The sequence below is a fragment of the Chelonia mydas genome, chromosome 24, assembly GCF_015237465.2.
Source record: "Chelonia mydas isolate rCheMyd1 chromosome 24, rCheMyd1.pri.v2, whole genome shotgun sequence".
NCBI lineage: Eukaryota > Metazoa > Chordata > Testudines > Cheloniidae > Chelonia > Chelonia mydas.
Window position 1 is genome coordinate 3,859,556 of NC_051264.2, and position 22,118 is coordinate 3,881,673.

The 22,118-nt window shown below is 48.2% G+C and overlaps 1 protein-coding gene across 8 annotated transcripts in view; it reads left to right on the top strand.

Moving 5' to 3' along the window:
• Nucleotides 1–657: 657 nt before the first annotated feature.
• The window catches only part of ARHGEF11 (Rho guanine nucleotide exchange factor 11), an 81,504-nt gene continuing 60,043 nt past the window's right edge, over nucleotides 658–22,118 (top strand). For all 8 annotated transcript variants that reach the window (XM_043535262.1, XM_043535267.1, XM_043535264.1 and 5 more), the window contains exon 1: nucleotides 658–2,441. In XM_043535262.1, coding sequence (XP_043391197.1) covers nucleotides 2,407–2,441 — 35 coding nt within the window. In that variant the 5' untranslated portion in view covers nucleotides 658–2,406. The remainder of the gene's footprint in view (nucleotides 2,442–22,118) is intronic.

Genomic DNA, 22,118 nt, shown 5'->3' on the forward strand with positions numbered 1-22,118 from the left:
GGGGGCTGTGAAGGTGGGGGATCCCTCTGGCACCCCAGGGGCAGGCAGGGAAGGGGCCTCGGGGGAAGGGGGGGCTCTGAAGGTGGGGGATCCCTCTGGCAGGCGGGGAAGGGGACTCTGTGGGAAGGGGGGGCTGTGAAGGTGGGGGATCCCTTTGGCAGGCGGGGAAGGGGATCCCGGGGGAAGGGGGGGCTGTGAAGGTGGGGGATCCCTCTGGCACCCCAGGGGCAGGTGGGGAAGGGGGGGGCTGTGAAGGTGGGGGATCCCTCTGGCAGGCGGGGAAGGGGACCCCGGGGGAAGGGGGGGCTTTGAAGGTGGGGGATCCCTCTGGCACCCCAGGGGCAGGCGGGGAAGGGGACCCCGGGGGAAGGGGGGGCTGTGAAGGTGGGGGATCCCTCTGGCAGGCGGGGAAGGGGACCCCGGGGGAAGGGGGGGCTGTGAAGGTGGGGGATCCCTCTGGCAGGCGGGGAAGGGGACCCCGGGGGAAGGGGGGGCTGTGAAGGTGGGGGATCCCTCTGGCAGGCGGGGAAGGGGACCCTGGGGGAAGGGGGGGCTTTGAAGGTGGGGGATCCCTCTGGCAGGCAGGGAAGGGGACCCCGGGGGAAGGGGGGGCTGTGAAGGTGGGGGATCCCTCTGGCACCCCAGGAGGAGGGATTAGCTGGGGGGGGGCAGGGGTACCAGGCAGCTCCCCCCCCCCGCAGCTGAGCTGGCCCCAGCAGGGCAGGGAAAAGGCTGCGGCTCCCCCTCCTCCCTGCCCTCTGTCACCTTCCCTCCTTCCTCCCCTCCCCTGCTGGGGTGGCCTCCCCCCCCTTCCTTTTCCTCTGGGAGAGGGAGGGAGCCACTGGAGCCGGGGGGAGGCCGGGCTCCAGAGAGGAGGGGAGGCCGGGCTGGGAAAGGCTGGGGATTGAGAGCTGCGGCTAGGCCGCTCCCTGGGCAGGCTCCCACCCCAGCAGCCCAGGGAGAAGGGGCTTTGGCACCCAGGGGCTCGGATTTGCCCCCCCCCCCCCCGCCATTTCCAGGGGCTGGAGGAGCGCAGGAGCCGGGCAGCAAAGAGCCAGAGAGGGAGAAGGGGAAAGAGGAGAAAGGGGGTGGAGACCCCCCCTTCCCCCAGCTGGGATGCACAGAGACCAGCAATCATAATTCAGCCAGAGGGGGACAGGCTTTTTACTTGGGTTCCCCCCCCTTCCCTGCCACTTAATGCAGTGAGAGAAGGAAGAAAACAGGAGGCGGGAGGGAGAGATATACAGGGACCTTTCAAACCAGATTTGCCAGCAAGCTCATAACAAGAATTGGTGCAGTGTTGTGGGTTTTTTTTTTTTTCCCTTTTTTCTTCTTCTTCTTCCCACTGAAAGACTCAGACAGAGGAAGAGAGAGAGGCAGAGAAGCGGATGGGGGAAAGGGAGGAAGAGAAATAAAGAAGGAAAGAATCTCCATTTCGTGGAGAGGGGGATTTTGCAGGGACTGATTCATTTTAGGCTGCAAGGAAAAGGATATTGGGGTTCAGAGGCAGAGTTCAAGAAAGGGGTCATTAGGCCTGGAAAGGTGGAAATTGGGGAGTCTTTTGAGGAACCAAACAAGAATTGCTATTTATTTTCAGGGAGCCTGTGGATTTTTTGCTTTCGGAAACTGGGTTTGCATGAGCTGGTATTTTATCTTCTGGGTTTGTTTTGTTTTGTTTTTAAGGAAGAAACCGATTTGTGTCAAGTTTTAAGAACCTTAAAATGCAGGTTGGGGGTTTAAAAAATTAGGAAATCTTTTTTATTTAATTTTTTTTAAGGGTTGAACTGGACTCAGAAATAGTGTACATATTATTGTATGATTTTTTATTGATTATTTATTTTTCAATGATAGTAAGGAAAGACCGAGCTGTTACCCTAAAAGAAGTGCCAATTTGTTGGAGAATTTGAGCTTCTGGTATTTTTTTTCTGCTACAATTTTTCAAGTATTAGGCAAGGGATTTTATTTTAAATTTTTTTTTTTTTGGTCTCTGCCCTGCAAACAGAAGAACAGCTGTTAAAACTGGATTATAAGAATGTTTTTTATCTGTGTTTTGCAGTTAAGACTTTAATATTTTGAAGAAAAACTGCTTTGTTTCCTTTTAATTTTCTTCGACAGCATCTGTAACCTTGAAAAGACTATTTTTGGGCGTAATATAAAGGCAAGTGCATTTTTTAGTTTTTTTTAGAAGAAAACAGGAGGGGAAAAATTAAAAAAAAGAAAAGGAAAAAAAAAGAGACCATGTTCCGACTCCAGCTCAAGATGGACCTGCAGCTTCCAGGATCTTGGTCTGTTTTCCTCTTCTGGAATTTTTTTTTTTCCGGGAGGGTGCGATTTTAAAATTATAAAAGCAGCAAAGAAAGCAGAGGACCCTGGATTTTTGGATCAGCGAAGGAGACGAGAAGAATCATGAGTGTGAGGCTTCCGCAGACTGCACTAGACAGGTATGTGTTTGTTGGGTTATTTATTTTTTTGTCCTCTTAATGCTCGTGATTGAATATCAAATTTAGTGATGCTACTTTGGGATTTTGGTTCATTTTTCTGGGCAGGGCTTGTTTTGAATTGAGGAAACTGGCTACTTTGCTAGTTTGAGTGTGATGCAAATGGGGGGAGTTGTTGGGGGCTACTAGTGGTGCTAAACAAATTGTGTATGGGGTGTTTTGTGTGTGTGTGTGTGTGTGAGAGAGAGAGAGAATTGGTATGTGGGTTGTGAGGATTTGCAGGCTCGGGGAATGCCCTGTTTTGTTTGTCCACAGGAGGAATTGTGTGTGTGGTTTTTCTACATAAAAATGCTTTTAAATAATTTTATTCTCAGTGTGCGAGTTGCTCCCTGTCTGGGTCACCCCCCGCCCCCACTGATCCTCCAGCTTCCTCTGTTTCCATCCCTATGCAGACTGCAGTGGGCTGTGGCTGGGCCTAGTCTAGGATGGGCGTTATTACATGTATGGTACCCAGGTTCCTCTGCAGACTGTGTGGCCACTTGGTAAATTACCTAGATAAGCTCCCCTGGAAGAGGAAATTCCCTCCCCCTCTCATGCACCATGTCAGTACTGGATCCTGCAGTCCTCACACAGGCAAGGCCCCCACTGGAAGTTAATGGGAGTCTTGACTGCAGATGTGACCCCTTTAGTGTGGTCTCTGGTGCCTGGAGTAAGGTTGTTGCAATCTGCCAAGTGATGTTGGGGAGTGTGGATATGCCAGGCGGCAAGTGGGGTGTAGGGCAGTGAGGCTAGTTGCTGCAGTGGGGTGGTGGTAATGGATTGGGACAGTGCCATGCTTGCTGGGGGCTGGGGAAGGCCATTCGATTGAAACAGAGGGGAGAGAAGTGCATGGGGGATTACTCCCCCACCTCTTCCCAAAACAAAAGTCCGTGCAGAAAACACTGCACTGATTCTTTCCTGGAATGCAGTATTCTCCTTTCACTACTGTCATTGGTTTAATATCCTCCCATGTGGAAAGACATGAGATAAAGCCGGTATTTTAGTGCATTCTGCATGCTTGGGTTCTATTTTTATTTACTTAGTTTTTTGGTCCTATCCCTTTCTGTGCTGCTCAGAGGATTTTTATCATCCACACACACTCAGATTTCTAAATGCCACCCAAGCAGGAGCTGATCCATGGAGTTTAATCTCTCACGTGTTTTCTATAAGTTAATAATAACGAATAATATGGTGCATTTTTAAAACTAACACTTTTCATCCTCTGAGGAACCCCACTGTGCTTTAGAAGTTACAGGCTAGGCCTGCACGCTCTTCCTAGCAGGTGTAGTGTTTACTACTGCAAGTAGTCTCACTCAGTAGCAAGCACTACTCCAGCTAGTTAAAGTCACGTCTACACTCGAGGTGCTACAGCTAAACTGCTGTAGTGTAGATGCTTCCTACAGGGCCAGAAGGGGTTTTCGGTCGATGTAGGTAACCCACCCCACCCGCCCCCGGTCGGTGGTAGGTAGGTCGACAGAAGAATTCTTCTGTCAATGTAGCCACATCCACACTAGGGGTTAGATCTGCTTAACTGGGGTGGTCAGGAATGTGAACTTTTTGAACCCATGACGGCCGTAGCTAGGTCGATCTAACTTCTAAGTGTAGACTAGACCCCAGGGTTTGGAGTGTTGGGAGATGGCTTCACTCTGAAATGCATCCACCCCTAGGGTGGAGGATGTCAACAGCCAATGGGGAGAGGCGAGGAACGAACCCCTTATTATGAAAAGTTCCACAGGATCTTTGCGGTGCCTGCAGCGCCGTCCCTGCTAGGATTTGAAGTGGCTTGTATTTAGGCACGCTGTGGTACGGTGTCTCTGACACCTGCCTCTGGTAGCAACTGGCTTTGGGCTGGTAGCTTCAGTTTTCCCTGAGGAGTGTTGGCTGTGCAAACAGCAATGGTCTTTCTCTGTCCGTTCAATCTCAGCTACTCCCTGTATTAGAACAAATACAGATTTTGATTAGGTAGTTATTAAACCCTGATAAGTTAGGGACTGGTGGTTCATTTACTTAAAGATATTTCTCTTGCTCTCATTGCCACAGTAGTCAAGTTTCTGCAGGCAAATGAAATCGCTGCCAGAGGTGAGGCCCCACCCCCAGGGTCAGGTAATGCTGTGGGCAAGCCAGGGGGCTGGCTGGGGGTGCTAAGCTGAAAGTTTGAAGCACCTAAACCACCTGGAAATTGAAATCTTTCTTGGCCGCGGTGGGCCCTGAACTCTGTGTCTGCAGGATTTCAGCTGTCGTTGAAGCTTGTAGCCCTCCTGGTTATGACGATATAGCCTTACAGCCGTGGCCCCAGGCAGGGCTGTCTGAGTCTGCACGCAGTCCACCCCCGGGCCTCTGCTGATGCTGGGAGCTCTCCGAAGGAGCTGTGTGATTGTCAGGAAAGCGGTAGGATGCAGAGCTGGGATTGGGACCCAGTGGGCAGCGGCCACACCCCCAAAAGTCCTGCTGGCTTCGTGCGGCTGCTGAGGGGTGTGTGGGAGGCTGTGGGCTGCAGGAAAAGACCCTGCAGCTGTTTATGGGGGAGAGGACAAAGGACCCCAAAATGGAGTAGAATAGTGGGAGCCTCCCTCTCCCTCAATCCCCACTGGAGCCAAGATGCTGGGGGAGTGGGGGATGGTAGGAGAAAATAGTGGATACCTAGCAGACGCCATTCCAGTCCTTTTTACTTCTCCCTGATGGCTTCTGCACCCATATTCCAGTGTCCGCTGCGGCCCTTTGCTCCCCAGTCAGTAAGCTCTGACATCGGGGCATGCGTCGGGGTTCCTTTTTTTCCCCAACAGCAGAGGACCCAATGGCCAGAGGCTTCTGAGAGAAGAGCACGGACAGCACCCCGGTGGGAATCCCAGAACCCTTCCCCGTAGCTGTGGGTAGCAGGTGGTCTGAGGTTTTCACTCCAGGACACAGGAGGCTATCAGACATTCCTAGCATTTGTATCGGCCCCCGGGAAGGTTCATTTGTTTGGTTTGTCCCTGCTGATGTAACACGGGTTACATTCTTCCTCTGATCAAAAGAAGCTCATCCCAAGCCTCCGAGGCCCGCAGCGGTTTGAATCCTGGAAGAGACCCTGCTTATGTGATGGCCGACACACCAGGGATTGAACCCGGGGCCTCCAGAGCTGCTACAGCTTGAGCCAAAGAGTGACGGCGCTCTAGGAGGGGCTGTAACAGACTCCTGTCCCCTGTGGATCAGGCACAGGGTTGCAGGGTGGAGACAACTCTGTTTAGCTACCTGGGCGCACTATAGTTTGCTCTGTAGGACTCTATCCAGGACCATAAAAACCTCTGTGCTGTCTGCTTTGCACGGGATGTTGCAGACCTTGTTAATGTCTCCTCTTCCAGTTGCGTGGCAGCCTGGAGGCTGCTGGGCTTCCATCCTCCGCCCCGCAAGAGGCTCCAGTTCCAGTTCTGTGCAGCTGGCGTGAAAAGCGCAACGTCAGTGTAGCACCCAAGGGCGGAGCACCTACTGAAGTGAGCGAGTGGAGACGCTCCTCTAGCTCAGCTGGATGGCCACCTGCCTGAGAAGCCGTTTTCTAGTCCTTCCTCCGGCATCTCCTGCCTGCGCTGGGATAGCAAGCGCCTTGCTGGTGGTTGTTTGTACTACTCTTGTGCTTGGGAGCCCTAGGCGTGGACCAGGACCCCAGTGTGCTAGGCTCTGTACAAACAGAACATTTACAGGTGTGTGTTGTGCCTAGCTGGGGCGCACAGGGGCACAGTGTGCCTAGGGAGTTAAAGGAGAGTGATTACAAAGTGGCTGCCTGTTTCTCATACTGGGTCAGACCAATGGTCCATCTAGCCTTGTAGCCTGTCTTTCCAACAGCGGCCAATGCCAGGTGCTTCAGACGGAGTGAACAGAACATGCAATCATTGAGTGATTCATCCCCTGTCAACAACTCTCAGCAAACAGAGGCTAGGGACACTCAGAGGACAGTGTGGCATCCCTGCCCATCCTGGCTAATGGCCCATCCTTCTCAGTGCCGGTAGGGCACTGGTGGCGAGGGGGGCGTGATGCCTTCTGTGCCCTGCAGGTGTGGGCTGGTGCGGGTGGCAAGCGAGGCATTGGTAGCACGGGTGTCTGGGGTAAGCCTTCTCCCTCGGAGCCCAGGGTGGCCATATCGCATGATAATTCTGAGTCCTTGCACAGAGTTTCTCGTCCAGGGATCTCAAAGCACTTTTCAAAGGTCGGTTTGGGTTAACAATCCTTGGGTAGTGGTGATCAGAGAAATGAGGAAACCCCTTGGCTCCACGCCATATAGTGAGGCTCACAAACAGAACCCAGCTAGAAACAGAAACCTTGAGCCTTAGTCACTAGTTCGCGCTCCTTCTTTGAACTGGAAGTAGAACCCAGGAGTCCTGAGCTGGGACTCGAACCCAGGAGTCCTGTGAAAACCGCTAGGTAATGCTGTCTTGAGACTGGAGTTCGTGTTGTAGAGTTACAAAATATACTACCCTAAACAGGGAAGGGAAAGTGCAGCCAAAAATAGAAAGGAGAAATAACAAGGTTTATTCCTCTGCTGTTCAAATACCTTTTGCTTGTCACGTAACTGAGCTTGTCAGGAACCTTTATGCCCCGATGAGTTTGCAATTTCTCCGCATCTCAGTTGGGGAGGTATAGGGCTGAAATGCGGCTGTACTCTGTGGCCATGGTGATGGGCTGTCAGTGGGAGGAAGGATTTCTGCCCTTTTATCCTCTGCAGGTTTCAGTTCCTCGCAAGCTAATGAAAGCAAAATAATCGGCTGCAATGTCCGCAAAGCGCTCTGCAATTTTACTAGTTAAATCTCCACAGGAAGCGGCCCACTTCTGCTCCAGCGCAGCAAATCAGATTAACTGTCTGTACCAGACAAGTGTTGGAGGGGGTGGCTCAGCAAACTACGCATCCGTCTCCATGGAATCACGGGTTCAAATCCGTGCCTGGGTCCTCTCAGCTCTTCATCCTTACAAGGTCGAGGAATTCAGCTCCCCGCTGGCTACAGCGTAGGAGACGTTAATAAAACTAGATCTGGACTCTTTCCCCCACACGCCCAGGTGTTAGAGTGCGTGACAGAGGGATGCAAAGGTGATTCTTTTGTAGGAGAATGGGATTGGTCCTGCCCACTGCCGCTGTCATGCTCTGTACCAGTGAATTGCTGTCCTCCACCCCAGAGGTGGCTGCATTTTGGTGCTAGATTTTGGTACATACAGGTATCGGTGCTGTGCTGAGCTGGCAAAGCCCTGCTCAGAGTCTCATTAAAGACCAGGAAAGAATAATTGCATGTGTGTGAATTTGATAAGGAATCCCAGCAGCAGGGCTATTGGAATGGGATGGTATTTCAGGTTTGGACAGGTCAGTGGGGCTTTATCGGGACCAGAGAGGCCTGCTCAGTGGAAGACAAAGGCCCTATTATGGGCTTTGCTTGCTAAATAACCTTTCTGGTGGCAGGTAGTTCCTTTGTTTGGCCTTTGATTTGGGCCCTCTATTCTGTACTCTGCAGAACCTTTTACCTTTTAAATACGTGTAAGTTTCTGTTTCTTCTCCAGGCCACAGTTAGTACTGGGATGATGATATTACCCTAGCGATTATATAGTGCAGTTCATCAGCAGATCTCAAAGCACTTTACAAAGGTCAGTATCGCCATCCTCATTTAACAGCTGGGGACACTGAGGCACGGAGAGAGGCCGTGACTTGCCCAAGGTCACCCAGCAGGCCACTGACAGAGTCCGGAACAAACCCAGGTCTCCTGAATCCTGAGCCAGGGCTCAGTCCCCTAGGCCACACAGCCGCTCCATCGGCAAAGTTGTATTTCTCCCCTACGGATCATCTTATTTCCCTCTCCTGGTGTGGCCTAGTGATCTGAATGCTGCTTGGATCAAATCCCATCTCTCACATTGTGGCCTTGGGCACATGTGCCTCTCCATGCCTTGGTTTTGGGGATATTGATGCCTCACAGCAGGATCATGGGGACCAGTTGGTAAAGGTCCTTGGATGGAAAGTGGCAGAGTTTGATGCCCTGAGCCTGGGAATTTCCTTGCCTGTCATGGTTTCAATACCAACTTCCTACAATAGGCATGAGGCTTCAGCCAGCGTACGAAATAAATCCGGCTCTGCAGCCATATTTAGTGCCTCCGAGGTTGAAGCTATGCATTTACGTGGTTATTCTTGTCCTTTGGGTCTAATGGCAGAGACATGGGCCCTAAGTCTTGGTGGTCTGTTTTTTATTTTACCCCTGTTGGCTTTAATGCATTGGGTCAGAATAGACCAGAGTTTGTTCCTGCTGCAGCTGATTCGAGTGCCAGCTTCCGTACCCTGGCATGCACAGTAGGGAGGACCCCGTATTGGCAGCCCGTTAGAATGAGCCTTCTGTCTCAGCACATTGTGCCCGAAAAATGAAATAACTTCTGTGAGTAATTGAGGGACAGAGGCAGATTGTTCACGGCATGGCATGGAGAGATGCTTGGGATATCAAATTGCAGTGAGTAGTTTCCCTGTTCTCCTGGCGTTGGCCTCGCATCACCCGCTGGAATCCCTAGTTAGCCGGCTCTTTATCGTCTGCGTTACAGTCCCGCTTCTGGGCGACAGCCACATGGATGTGACATTGGCACAGCATTGTCTTGTAAGAATGAGCCTGCTTCATTCATACCAGCGAGCTCTAGCGTGGAAGCTGTTCCCTCTCAGCACGCTTTCTGCAGAGAACAAGGTTTCCTTTCCCCCTTCCTGTGGAAGAAGCTGGGACGGGGCATTGTAAATGTGGCCTTAGGAGACTTGACACTCACTTGAACAGCTCCTCAGCTCTGTTTGTTGAAGTGGCTGGATTCTGTGATGTTGCGCCGACTGGGAAGATCTCTTGCAGGCCTGAACTTCCATCCAGGCCTGCCTGAGGACCTGATCTGGACACTTCGAATGTGCCCATCACAGTGGAGTCTAGGCACCATCAACTCTGACTATGTCAACACATGCCACTGCATCCACTCTTGGCTTTGGTTGGAAAACCTTGCCTTCATAGACTAGAAGATGCAAGTAGAAATGTACCAACAGGGCAGCTGTTGATTATTCTGCAGTTGGAATGTGGCATTTTTCACAGCAGGTATATAGTTGATAGTGGGGAACACACCTCCCAGTGACCCCGATCCAGCAGTCCACTGGAGATCTCCTGTAAAAAGTGCACATCTCTTTAACCCCTGGGCCACGTGCCCTGTCAGAGGTGGGAATGGAACCCAGGAGACCTGAGTTCTATCCAAGTTTGCTGTTGGTGGTTACTGGGCTATGGGGACTTTAACCTCTGGGTGGCTGATCTGACTGTAGCCCAGGTGAGTGGTGAACCAAAGCTGTGGTGATCTGATGGCTGGTTAGCAGCCCCCTGTGCGGAATGTTTGGTGGGTCTCTGCCTCCTTCCCAGTACCCACACAAGCCCATCACTACGCTGGCAGTAACTGGGCATCCTTGTTGAAAACCTCCACAAGGGTGAGTGAACTACATGCAGGAGGGAGTCCAGTCTCAGGAGTCTTTCCAGGTTGGAGTTGAGGCACGCGGGGAGGGAGGATAGAGAGAGAGAGAGAGAGCATTTCTGCCTCCAGATCTGTCGTTCTGGCCACTTTCATCAGCCCTAAATTCTCACTCTTCAAAATAAACAAACCAGACAGATGCTGGTTGCATTCTTCTGCTGCAAGGTTCTTGTTTCCATGCTGAGAGAGAGTGTGTGGGTGGTGGTGGTGGTGGTGGGGATGGACTGGGGATGGAGGGCAGGTATTTGCTGGGAAAAAACACTTTCTTCATGTAAATTTCTAATAAACCGAAAAAATCATCCGGAAGACTAAAAATAAATAGGGTATGTCTACACCGCGGAGACGATAGCCCCGTCTTGCAGATACAGCTTACGCTGGCAGAAGTTGGTTTCCTGACAGTGTAGGAACATCCCCTTTGCTCTGTCTAATTCTTAGGCGTGTGAGGCTGTTGGTTAAGGCACCTGTCCAATCCGGCCTTGAGGCGAGGATTACTTCCTGATTTTTCCCTCTATTGCAGTCAGCTCATGCCCTGAAGCATGAGACATGGTTACTCTTAACTTGTGCTGTATAAGTGCAAATACTGGGCTTAACATTTTCTAGCCCTTTTTGTTTTTAATAGCCAGATTGTCCTCCGCTGCTTTTATCTAAGCCCTTGTCTTGTCTACATGGTGGAAGCTGACTGCCCTCTCTATTCCAGAACAGCTCTCTGTGTGGACACACTGTTCCAGAGTGAAAGTGACTTTTATTCCAGAACAAGTGTGTCCACACAGAGAGTGGCTCCAGAATAGCTAAATTATACTGGAATTATGATGGTTTATTTCCCTGTGTAGACAAGGCTTGAGGCACCAATCACCATAGTATCTGTGTCAGTGCATCTGCAACTCGGTCTCAGCTGGTCTCTTTTAACACGGGCATTGTAGCAGTGTGGTGTGAACCTGCTCCCATTACCACACTGTCCTGTGGAAACTAATACCCAACTGTGTCTTTGTGCAGTGGAGGACCCAGCAAATAATTGCACCAGCATCTTTGAGGTGGAGAGTGAATGCGGGTGGGGGTTGATGGCTCTTCTGTGTCATTTCTGGAAAGTTACAGGATCGTACCCCTCCTTTAGGGCTTGACCCTGAGGTGTGCTGTTCCTCTAAAGGGAGTTGCTTCCTTATAGAATTAATATTCCTGGGCCATGGAGTGTAATACGCGATTATGCTCGTGATAAAAGGAGGAGCATTGGTTTGGGGTCGTGGCGTCAGTTTGGAGTCATGGCATCTTATTTTTGAATAGGCCTTCCCTGTTTTAAATGCAGAGCACATCGATAACCAGCGAGAGAGGGGCTGGCTGAACTGAATCAACACGGCTTTTTAATAGCAGTGGCCTACATCTGCTGAGGTCCCTTCCAGCCTTACATTGCGATGATTCCCTCAAGATGTCATCTAGTCCAGCCACCTGCTCTGAGGAAGGACCAAGTAAACCTAGGCCAGCCCTAAAAGGGGTTTCCTTCTCTTAAAAACCTCCAATGATGAATATTCCACAACCTGCCTTGGAAGCCTGCTTCAGAGCTTAACTACCCTTAGGGCTAGAAAAATTTTCTTAATGTCTAACCAACATCTCCCTTGCTGCAGATTAAGCCCTCTACTTCTTGTCCTACCTCCAGTGGCCATGGAGAGCCATTGATCACTGTCCTCTCTATCACAGCCCTTAACATATTTGAAGACTTTCAGGTCCCCCTTCAGTCTTCTTTTCTCAAGACTAAACATGCCTGGTTTTTTTAACCTTTCCATATAAAAGGTTTAGAAAACGTGACCTATCATTTTTGCTGCTCTCCTCCAGACTGTCTCCAGTTTGTCCACATCTTTCCTAAAGTGTGACACTTAGAACTGGATGCAATACTCCAACTGAGGTCTCATCGGCACCTAGTAGAACAGGACAGTGACCTCCTGGATCTTACATACAGCGCTCCGTTAATTAGGCTTTTTGCAGCTGCATCACACTGTTGATTCATATTCAGTTTGTGATCTGCTGTAACTCTGGATCATTTTTTTTTTTAAAGCACTACTACTCTCTGGCCAGATATTCCCCCTTTTGTAGTTATGCATTTGATTTTTTCCTTCTTAAGTGTAGTACTTTGCACTTGTCTTTATTGAATTTCATGTGTTTGTGAGGGGGAATAATACACACACACACACACGCAAAATCTCCCAAGGCCTGTTTTGCCACTGCCCTGCACTATGTGTAGTCTTTTCCACCAGGGCAAAGTAAGTGTGAAATGCTACAGCTCTGTAATTGACCCCACACAATGCAGGGTGATGGAAAGTTGGACCCTACCATTAGAGGTGGTGTGATGGAATTGGTGTTGATTAACTCATTCTTACTATAAACCCTGGGCTAATCATTTCACCATCAGATACAGAAGCTGGGGTGAAACTAGGTAAACTTTCCACTCCATTTTTTGTCAAAGAGCTTATGCTGCCAATTTCAAGGCAGACTTGTCTAGTGGTTAGAACAGAGGGCTGGGAGCCCGGGCTCCTGGCTGTTAGAGCTAAGGACAATACAAAGGAGTTTTTAAAGTATATTAAGAACAAAAGAAATCCTAGGAGTAGTGTAGGCCCATTACCAGGTGGAGATGGTAAAATTGTTTGATGATGATTCAGAAACAATCAGGAAATATTCCTGTTTCATAATTGGAAAGATGCGGGGTGATAAAATTGTATCGCATGAGGGATGACTAAGCTCTTTCCGGTTCATTAGTAACCAAGGGGGATGTTGAACAACATTTCAAATCAGCAGGCTGGGATCACTTGCACCCAAGAGTCCTTAAAGAGCTGGTTGTGAAGATCTCTGCGCCCCTGGTGTTAATTTTTAATCAATTGTGGAATGCCAGGGAAATTCCAGAAGACTGGAAAAGGACCTTCTCAGGGAGAAAGTCCTGGGTACTAAAGGGTTCTTTAGTCCAGTGGAGAAAGGCAGAACAAAAACCAACAGTTGGCAGCTGAGGCCAGACAAATTCCAATTAGAAATAAGGCACACATTTTGAACATGGAGGGTGAGCGACCATTGGAACAAACTGCCAAGGGAGGTGGTGGATTCTTAGTCTCTTGATGTCTTCATATCAAGACTGGATGCCTTTCTGGAAGAGATGCTTTAGCCAAACACAGCTGTTGGGCTCAAGACACGAGTAACTGGGTAGAGTTTAAGGGCCTGTGATATATATATCAGCTTGGAAGGATTCAATTTTTATCAGTAAATGTCGATTTCACCGTGTGCGCACGCACAGGCTGATGAAAAGATATTTCTGTCCATAATTGAAATTTACAGCGAGGCACAATAAGAAAAATGCTCCTTGAGACACAATTAGAGTTTAATTTAAGGATATTGGCTTTGTGTATTTTGACATGATGTTGACAGTTTGTGTTTTAATGGTTATAAAGCTTTAATTTTTTGAATCTCAGCATCTACTGTCATTAAATAGTTCTCTGACCCCCCCCCCCCCCCACAATTTCGTGCAACTGTGAAAATTTAAAATTTAAAATTGATAAAAAAATGCTTTAAAATAACCATCTATATTATCTATTGAAATTATTTTAAAAAAAACCAACCGAATTCTGCCACGCCTGGATATATGAGAGGACAGGCTAGATGATCTAAGACAAGGGTTCTCACAACAAATTTTTTGGTGGCCTCAGAGTGCGGCCACCAACTCTGGCTGGTGGCTGTGCTGACAATTTTTCCTAAATTATTTAATTAACTTTAGGAAAAACAAATAAATACGCACATATACACGTCCAAATCATTGTAATTTATTTATGTAGGGTTTTTTCAGACTCAGGAATAAAAATAATTTTCAGTTGTCTCTATTCTTTACTGGACATAAACAGAATAGATACACAAATAAGGTGCTTCACTTGTTCTTGTCTTTTTGTTGTTGTTTCTTTTGCTTTTTTGGTTGCACTTTCCCCCCCACCCACCACGCCTTGCTAGCTGGTAACTCTTCTGCTGTGAAAAGTGATATTTGTATGTTTGTTAATATCAGTTTTCACAGAAGACTTACTCAGCCGTGGCAAGCGCTGGGACAAATTAAGCCGTGGATGGGGAGTTGGGCAGGGAGGCAGTGGGGCTCAAGGACAATGGGGTGAGGGGAGGGGTTGGGGAGGGGGTGGTGAGCCTGGAGCTGGAGGCTGAACCAGAGCTTGCCACTGCGTGGACGGAGCCCAAAGCCCCATGATCGAAGCCTGCCTCCCCTATGCCCGGGAAAGTGGGGAATTCACCAGCTGCCTGCACCTCCAGTGTTTGTGTCTCCGGAGGGAAGCAGGGCCCAACCGCTGCTGGGGGAAGGGCCACTGCTTTGCGTCCCCCTGCCCCCATCACAGCCCAGGAGGCTGTGGCCGCAAGAAAAAACCCTGGTGGCCACATTTGAGAAACACCGAAAGGGTCCCTTCTGGCCTATGAATGGGAAACTACTCCCATCTCTGCTACTGCTTCATTGTGTGACTTGGGGCAAGTCATGTCAAAGATCTGTGCCTCAGTTTCCCCCACCTAGAGATGAAAAATTCCTTAGTACCAACAAGGAAATATATGCAACAAGTCACTCTGTGTGGAATAACAACATCCATTGAGAGTGGTACTGTCACCTCCTTGCATAAGTGCTGGAACTAAGGGTGCGGGGAGTGCTGCCCACACCCCTTGGCTTGAAGTGGTTTCCATTATATACAGGGTTTGGTTCCAGCACCTCTGCTTCCTTGCCATAGGCTGCTGTGTCACTGTTGCATTTTCCAGTGTAATTTAGACTGTGAATTTCTTTGGGGTAAAGGCCTTATTGTTCTGATTGGCCTGTAAAAGCCTCATGCATGCTTATGGCACCATAAAGATCCTAATTCTTCACCCGCTTTTTGTAAAATGCTCTGAAATCCTGCTGAAAGGTGTTAACATGGTGGGGATAAATATTGCTGTAAGTTTGTTCGTCTCTTTCCTGTGCCTAGACATAGTCTCTCTTAAACATAAATAAATCGAGGCATCTCTCTCTCTTTCTCTCTCTCTTTTAGTTCCATTTTTAGTTTTCAAACAGCGAAGTATCAGTGATTGGACTGGAAGGTTTAGATTCCTTCAGACTTCATAGCGCGCTCGTCTGGTATGGATGCTTCACGCTGAAATACAGGGCCATGCAAGTAACTTAAATGAATGCAGGGTTTGTGTGAGCAGACCCCCTCTGCCCACCCGGATCCCCTTTGACTTCAGTTCTGCCCTCATGGGTCGGGTTCTAGGAGCGAGCAGGGAGGGGTGTAACTGCAGAGTTGACAGCTGCTGTTGCTCAACCTTAACTGTGTCCCCTTGTGCGTATCCATTACAAAATTGGCTGGACCTAGGTGATGGTTGCAGTAGGAATGAAAAGTCCCACCATTCGCTGAGCTGCATCCATTGTCATGGGCATACATGTCTTAGTATCCTCGTAGAGTCTGCCAGGTGCTTGTATCGTCCTTTGTCGACAATAAGCCTGGCCTGGTGCCTTCGTCCCTTAACAGATCTTGTGGTCATTGGGTGATTCGCTCGAGGTCTGGCTGTCTGCACAGAGCTGGGGGGGAGAACACACACAGCCAAACATCTAACCCCAGCTGTAATGCTTCTTGAATAATGCAGCTTGAAGTATGTATGTTCTGCCATGATGGAGAAGATGCTAAGTCAAAATCTGTGGAGGCTGAAATCCTTGATCTTGCCCCAGGACAGAAGCTGGCTGAGTAAATACATCATTAGTGGGAGAGCCGGGGGAGGCGAGCTGTGTCTGGGGAGGTGGTGCTCCTGCACCGATGGAAAATCCCTTCCGTTGGTGTAGGTTACATCTGCACTGCAGGAGGGTGTCGGCATCACTCTGCTTGGATCGTCTCCCGAGTGTGGATATACCCTTGGTGTTGAACAGAAAAAATTAAGCAAGGGGTTAAACAAATTGAAGTAATAAACAGTGTGAAGGTGATTGTAAGCTCTCTAGGGCTGGGACCTCTTTCTGTCATTTCCTAAGCCCCTCTACATCGCTCTGGGGCTTGATTTCTCCTCTGGAGCTCATCTACGTGCCAAATTGCTCTAGCTTAACGTAAGCCCATGTCTACACACACACATTGTACCACCGGTGTAACTTCATCCCTACTAGGGCTTGTGCCAGTAACACTGTATCAGTAGAAAAATCACCCCCTTCAGTGTATGGGTTTATCAGTATAAAAACGGTGTGTAACAATACCTCGAGGGGTGTTTTAAACGGATTTAGTGAAACTAGTGGTGCCTGGATGCGCTTAGGGCTCGTCTGCATGAACGTTTAGTTTGCGACAAGCTGGGGTGTGAATCCACCCTGCACGAGCTGCTGCGGACGAGCTATCCGTGTGGTCCCTGCTGACACAGTTCGACCAAGTGGCGCTCCGTTTCTGTGCCGCAGTTTCCCTATCTGTGTAAGCTTGGGGTGGGGGGCGGGGTGGGGATAATGACATTTACCCATTTTTTGTAAAGTGTGCTGAGCTTTGCGGATGGAAAGCGCTCCGGGTTACTGTTAATCTTACTTGGCTTCCTTTGCTGTAATAATGATATTTAGCATTTACGTGGGACCTTTCAGGTTCAAAGTGCTTTGCAAACCTTACCTAATTATGGCATAAATACTTATTTATGCCTTTATCACTTATTTCTGCCTCCTGGGCGCCTGCTCTCTACTCTTTCATGACCTCTGGAAAGCAGAGGCTATGCAGCTCTTGATCCAGAAAGCCTCCGTTCAGAACCTCACCTATGGCTTTCAACCTGCTCCTCCAGTCTTAGGCTGCAGCCACCTTTTGAGAAACTTACCGGACTAGAACCTGGAGCACTCTTCTATATGTGGATGCAACATATGTTACAGGCATGGTGGGTGATAACAGAGGCTCTGATCAGAGTCTCAATGTGCTAGGCACTGCACATAACATAACTCAGTTGGCTTCAAGAGGCAGCTTTGGGCGAGGATGCTCTTAAATGGATTGTAAGCCTCATGTACATTGGTTTCGCTTGTCGAATTCACAGGGCACACCCCAAACTTTCTAACCAGTTTTTAACCAATCTGTCCACCCAGTGGCTTGCAGTGTGTGAACTAAATCAGTTTTTAAACAGATTTTTAGTTGAACTGGTGCAATGTCTGTGTGTAAACAAGCCCTCAGACTGGTGGTGGGGGAAAGAAGGTGAGTGATTGTTAAATTTCAGACGAAATAATTCTGAACTCTAGGGAAGGTATATTAACTAGTTGCGCCCAGCAATACATCTCTTTAAAGTTCATTGCATTCTCTGGGCCCAGTCCTGCCACGTGCTCGACACATTTTCCAAATGGCTGACGGGATTATTAAAAAAGACTAGGAATCGAGCCTCCATGACTCCTTGGAGGCTTTGTAAACTTCAGCCATAGAAGGTGGTTTTTTATTTTTTTTTTTGGATACTTAAAGTTAATAAACAGAGATATTTTATAGCACTGATTTTAGGCCTTGTTGAAACACAAGTGCGGTTTTCGTTATAAGGGTATTGTTAAACCAGCCCTAGTGTGGACACAGTTTTATCGATTATAAAGGTGCCTTGTACTGAAATAGCTCATTCTTATATAGGTATAAAGGACCCTAATACTGCAGTCCTACTGAAGTCAATGAGACTAATCACAAGCTAAGGTTAAGAACGTGCTTAAGTGCCTTGATGGACTAGAGCGAAAATACCATTGAATGCCCTAAAATAAATTTAGGGCTAGTCTACATGGGAAGCACTATATGGGTGCAACCACACTGATGCGCTGTGTAGCACATCTGGTGAAGACGCTCTGTGCCGACCGCAGAGAGCGCTCCGTTGGCATAAGAAATCTACCTCCGCAAGAGGCGGTAGCTAAGTCGGGGGGAGATGTCGGGGTGGGGAGGGGGTTAGACAATGGATGGGTCAGGCAATTATATTATGACACTAGACATTGAGATTTGAAAAGCAAAAGCTTTATGACCATTAAAACACAAACTGTCAACATCACCTGTCAGAAGGTACAAACTATTTTTCTTAAATCCAACTCTAATAAGTTCTCAAGCAGCAGTTTTCTTATGTTGCCAGTCTGTAAATTTGAATGATTATCAATGAAAATATTTTTGCACTGATTTGTGTGTGTACGGGCGAAATCGACCTTTACCAGTAAAAATCTAATCCTTCCGCGTCCAGTTATAGGGACTCCTAAATATGTGGTGTAACTATTGTAGGTAAAAGGAAAAAAAGCTCCCAAATGCAATTTTATTCCCCCACACCCTTCTTTAAATTTACGGCATTGCTTTACCAAAATGTAAACCTACCTCTGTTTGTACTGAAACTAAGAACCAGACAGATAATTACAAAACTCCCCTGTGCATCATCCCTTAACGGTTTTACAGAGAGGCCATGAAACAAGCCCATGAGATAAAACTCCACATCCAAACCCATCATTTTCTCCATCCTTGGTTTTTCCAAATGGCCTGGCAGAAAGGTGGGCTATGCAGTCTGGGAGCGCCTACAGACCACAGCTGAGACTGGGGCCTTGTAGCCTTGGTTGCTGTACAAATGCGCTGTAGAAGACTGGGGAAAAATTTACAAAAGCACCTAAATGACATAGACTCATGGATGTTAAGGCCAGAAAGGATCGTCATGATCATCTAGTTTGACCTCCTGCATGGTGCAGGCCACAGAATCTCACCAACCCTCTCCTGCAATAGACCCCTAACGTCTGCCTGAGTTTCTTACGTCCTCCAACCATGATGCGCGTAAGTCCCATTGAAAGTCAACTCCCTTAGCCATGAGACTAAATTTTCTCTTGCTGGAATGCCCTGCCTCGTTCACTTCCAAATTCTGCAACATATGAGGCAGGGGTCTTACAGACAACAGCCTCCTTCACTACCCAACGCTGATTAAGCCCCAGAGCTGGGCCAGTCTGTGCAATGAATGAACTGGGGTGTTGTGATAAAAATAATATGTGATCATGTAATTAAAGACGTCCAGTCAGGTTTGGGAGCCAAGATTGGATGGCGCATGCTCAGTGAAGACAGAATATCCAGATATTGTAGCTGTGAAAATCTCCCAAGTTCTCCTGGGCATGTAAAAATTGCAGTTTTTATGAAGATTTATAACTGGGCCAAATGGGGAGGATTTTCAAGGGGACTGAAAAGACACATCTCTGACACAAAGGTCCAGCCACTGCTTCAAAGCATTGGTGTGCTCGACCTGTTCAAAGAAAAAGTGGCCAGCATTTTTAGCTCTGGCGAAAGAAGGGGTATTTTTCCCGAGCCCCGTTCTTGGAAACAGCGTAACCATTCTCGCTGAAAATCCCCCCCGAAAAGTCAGCCTGAGGCCGACGCACAGCCTGAGTGGGTGAAGTTTGACAAAGTTATAAGCCACAGAAAACAGGATCTTATAAGGGGAGACGTCTGCCTTGTCAACAGGTGGGGCTGGTGCCAACAACTATAATGTTGTAGCCCAGTCTCTGATCTGGGTTGGGACAATACACGATGGGAGCACAAGAGTCCATTGTAAGGCCCGATCCCAAAATGACAGCTATTTCTTCCTAAACGGTAGCTTTCGTTTTTGTTCCTGTGATCAGTCCTGATCAACCTTCCCGTAACTTACAGACGAGAACGTTTTACAGGCTGACTTGCTCCTGTGTCCAAGCCAGGGATTACATTGGTTTAAAAAAAAAAAAAAAAATTGCAGCCCGAGCAGAAATACTTATCCTGGCATAAATCCGTGTGTAGACCAGGGCTTAGTCAAAGGTTTGCAAAAGGGCATGTGGACACTGTGATTTGGTTTAAAACAGGCTTATTTTGGCCCATTTTTAAAATGCTTTGTCTTCCGAGGAGGTGGTTCTGGGGGCCAGGGACCATTTGGAGACTTAAAAAATCCCAGCTTCTCAAACTGCGTGTTTGCCAAGCCCCGGCTGGAGACTGACCCACTTTGAGGATTTGATCCTGTTTCTCTCTTAATCTTTTAATTGCAGCATTTGTTCCGCTCTGGCTCCTGAGACGAACGCGTTTTCTTTGCCTTAGGTGGTTTTTTTTTTTTTTTTCCCCCTCTCGTTTTTTAAAGTCTGCTCTAACACAAGGTTCTGGGCATGCTCTGGCTTTGCAGTTGGCTGTGATCAGAAGAGGCTGTCCTCCTCTAATGTGGAGAGGTAGGGAGCTGTTCTGAGTCCCTCGCTTTGGACGGGCCAAAGGGGAAATAAGGAAAGAGGGTGGGATTAAGGATTCGTGGTACCAATGAGAAATCTGTCTCTGTTCTTGCTTTGGCCAATACCTTTCAAGGTGCTGTAGGCCCTCCTTTCCTACTGTCGTCAAATCCTGCTGACCTCTACCTTGCAGAATCCGGCCCTGCTGTTAGCAACACTCATTCATAATCTGGAGTCTAGACTGCTGGAGGAAAGCTGGAAGAAGTCAGATATCATTTGCTGTGACCCCTCTGATGGGTCTCTGGGGGTATCTGCGGAAGTGGCCTGGAAGCTCTGGCTGATCCAGTTGTGGGTGGTGGGATGCTGACGTGAGTTGAATTTATGTTTGCGTTGCTGCACTGGCTGGTGCAAATTCAAGGGACTGTCTACTGTACATAAGGCCTGGAGGGGTCTAGAAACGGGCTATATTAAGGATCACCTTGCCATCTCTGACCCATGGCTCAGTGCTTAATTTGTAATTAAAGTGGTGCCGGGGCTCAAGCAAAGATTTACTTTCATAACTGACGCAGCGAGCCCAAAGCTGCTAGGGCTACGAACCGCCAAGCCCAGAGGTGCCGGGGCCTGGCCCTGGCCTGATTCCGCACTCACTCACCTTGGGGCAACCCACTGACATCAGTGGGTGGACAAACTCATGCACACCCACACATTTTCTTCCTTCCAAGAGGGAAGCTTGTGGGTGCTATAGGCAGAGCTCTCTTGGGCATCTCCAGGAAGCTGCAGTAGGTGTTTCTTTGCCAAGCCCTTTCCCAACTGATAAAATCTTTGTTTCCCAGCTGCCTAGTAAATCTGAAGGCACATGTGGTTTGGCCTTTCTTAAGGGAATCTTCAATGTCACTCCTTGTCAAGCCTTGTAACGCGCCCAGATATCATGGTGATGGGCAAATCAGTTAAACGCGTGTAGTAATTTATAATCTGGGTGATAGGCTGTTAGTGAAGGATGTTAGAAACCTGTAGCTCCATCTTGCTCTATGGGCAGAGTAGGTAATATATAATGCATTTATAATTCTGAACCTTTATAACTTGTTTTAATTAAGTAGGTTAATTATCCCTATTTCACAGATATGAAAACTGAGGCTCAGAGAGAGAACGTGACTAGCCCAAAGTCACAGTGTGAGTCAGTGGCAGAAATGGAACCCAGGAGTCCTGGCTCTCAGTTCCCTATTCTAGCACCAGATTCTTTGGAGGGCAGGACGTCAGAGAACTCCAAACACTCTTCATTTCATTCAAAGCAAATCGTTTTCTTTCTTAAGAATCATTGATGAAAAACATCTTTATTTCTGAAAAACTGAACTGTAATTTGCCTAAAAATAACTCTCTCTAAAACCAGGAAAAATAAAAAACCGCAAACAAGAAGCCTTAATTATACAACTAATAAGGGAAGATTGTATGATGCCCAGATGCAAGTATAACACAGAGATGGTGCGGGTGTGTCCGTAAGTGACTTCAGAGGATGCCAGTTTGCGTTAGGTAGTAAATTCCCCTCTGGAAACTATGGCCTCAGACTTGCATGATCCAGTTGATCTTGAAGGAATCTCAAAGCCTCTTCGTGCGCCAGGGTTTCATTTTTCTGCCTTGCCTGCGCTAGATAAGTTTTGCTGGCATAGTGACACTGGCATAAGTCTACTGGCAAGCCATCCTAGTGGAGCTGCAGTTTATGCCGGCATAAAAATGCTTCACTTGTCATAGTTTATGCCACTTCCCCGAGAAACATAAGCTGTAGTGGCAAAAGCACTTTTAGGTCCATCTCAGTGCGCCTGTGCGAGGGCTTACACCGGTGTAGGCATGTAGTTTTCTTTTAAACTGATGCAGCTATGCCAGAATAAGCCCTAATGTAGATGCACTTATCCCACCATAAAAAAGATTTTTCCCACGACAGCTAATGTCTTTCAGGGAAACGGTGTAAGCAATTTCATGGTGGGAATGTGGTTGCCAGAGCCCCGTGGGCCAGAGATTTCTGCTGGGAA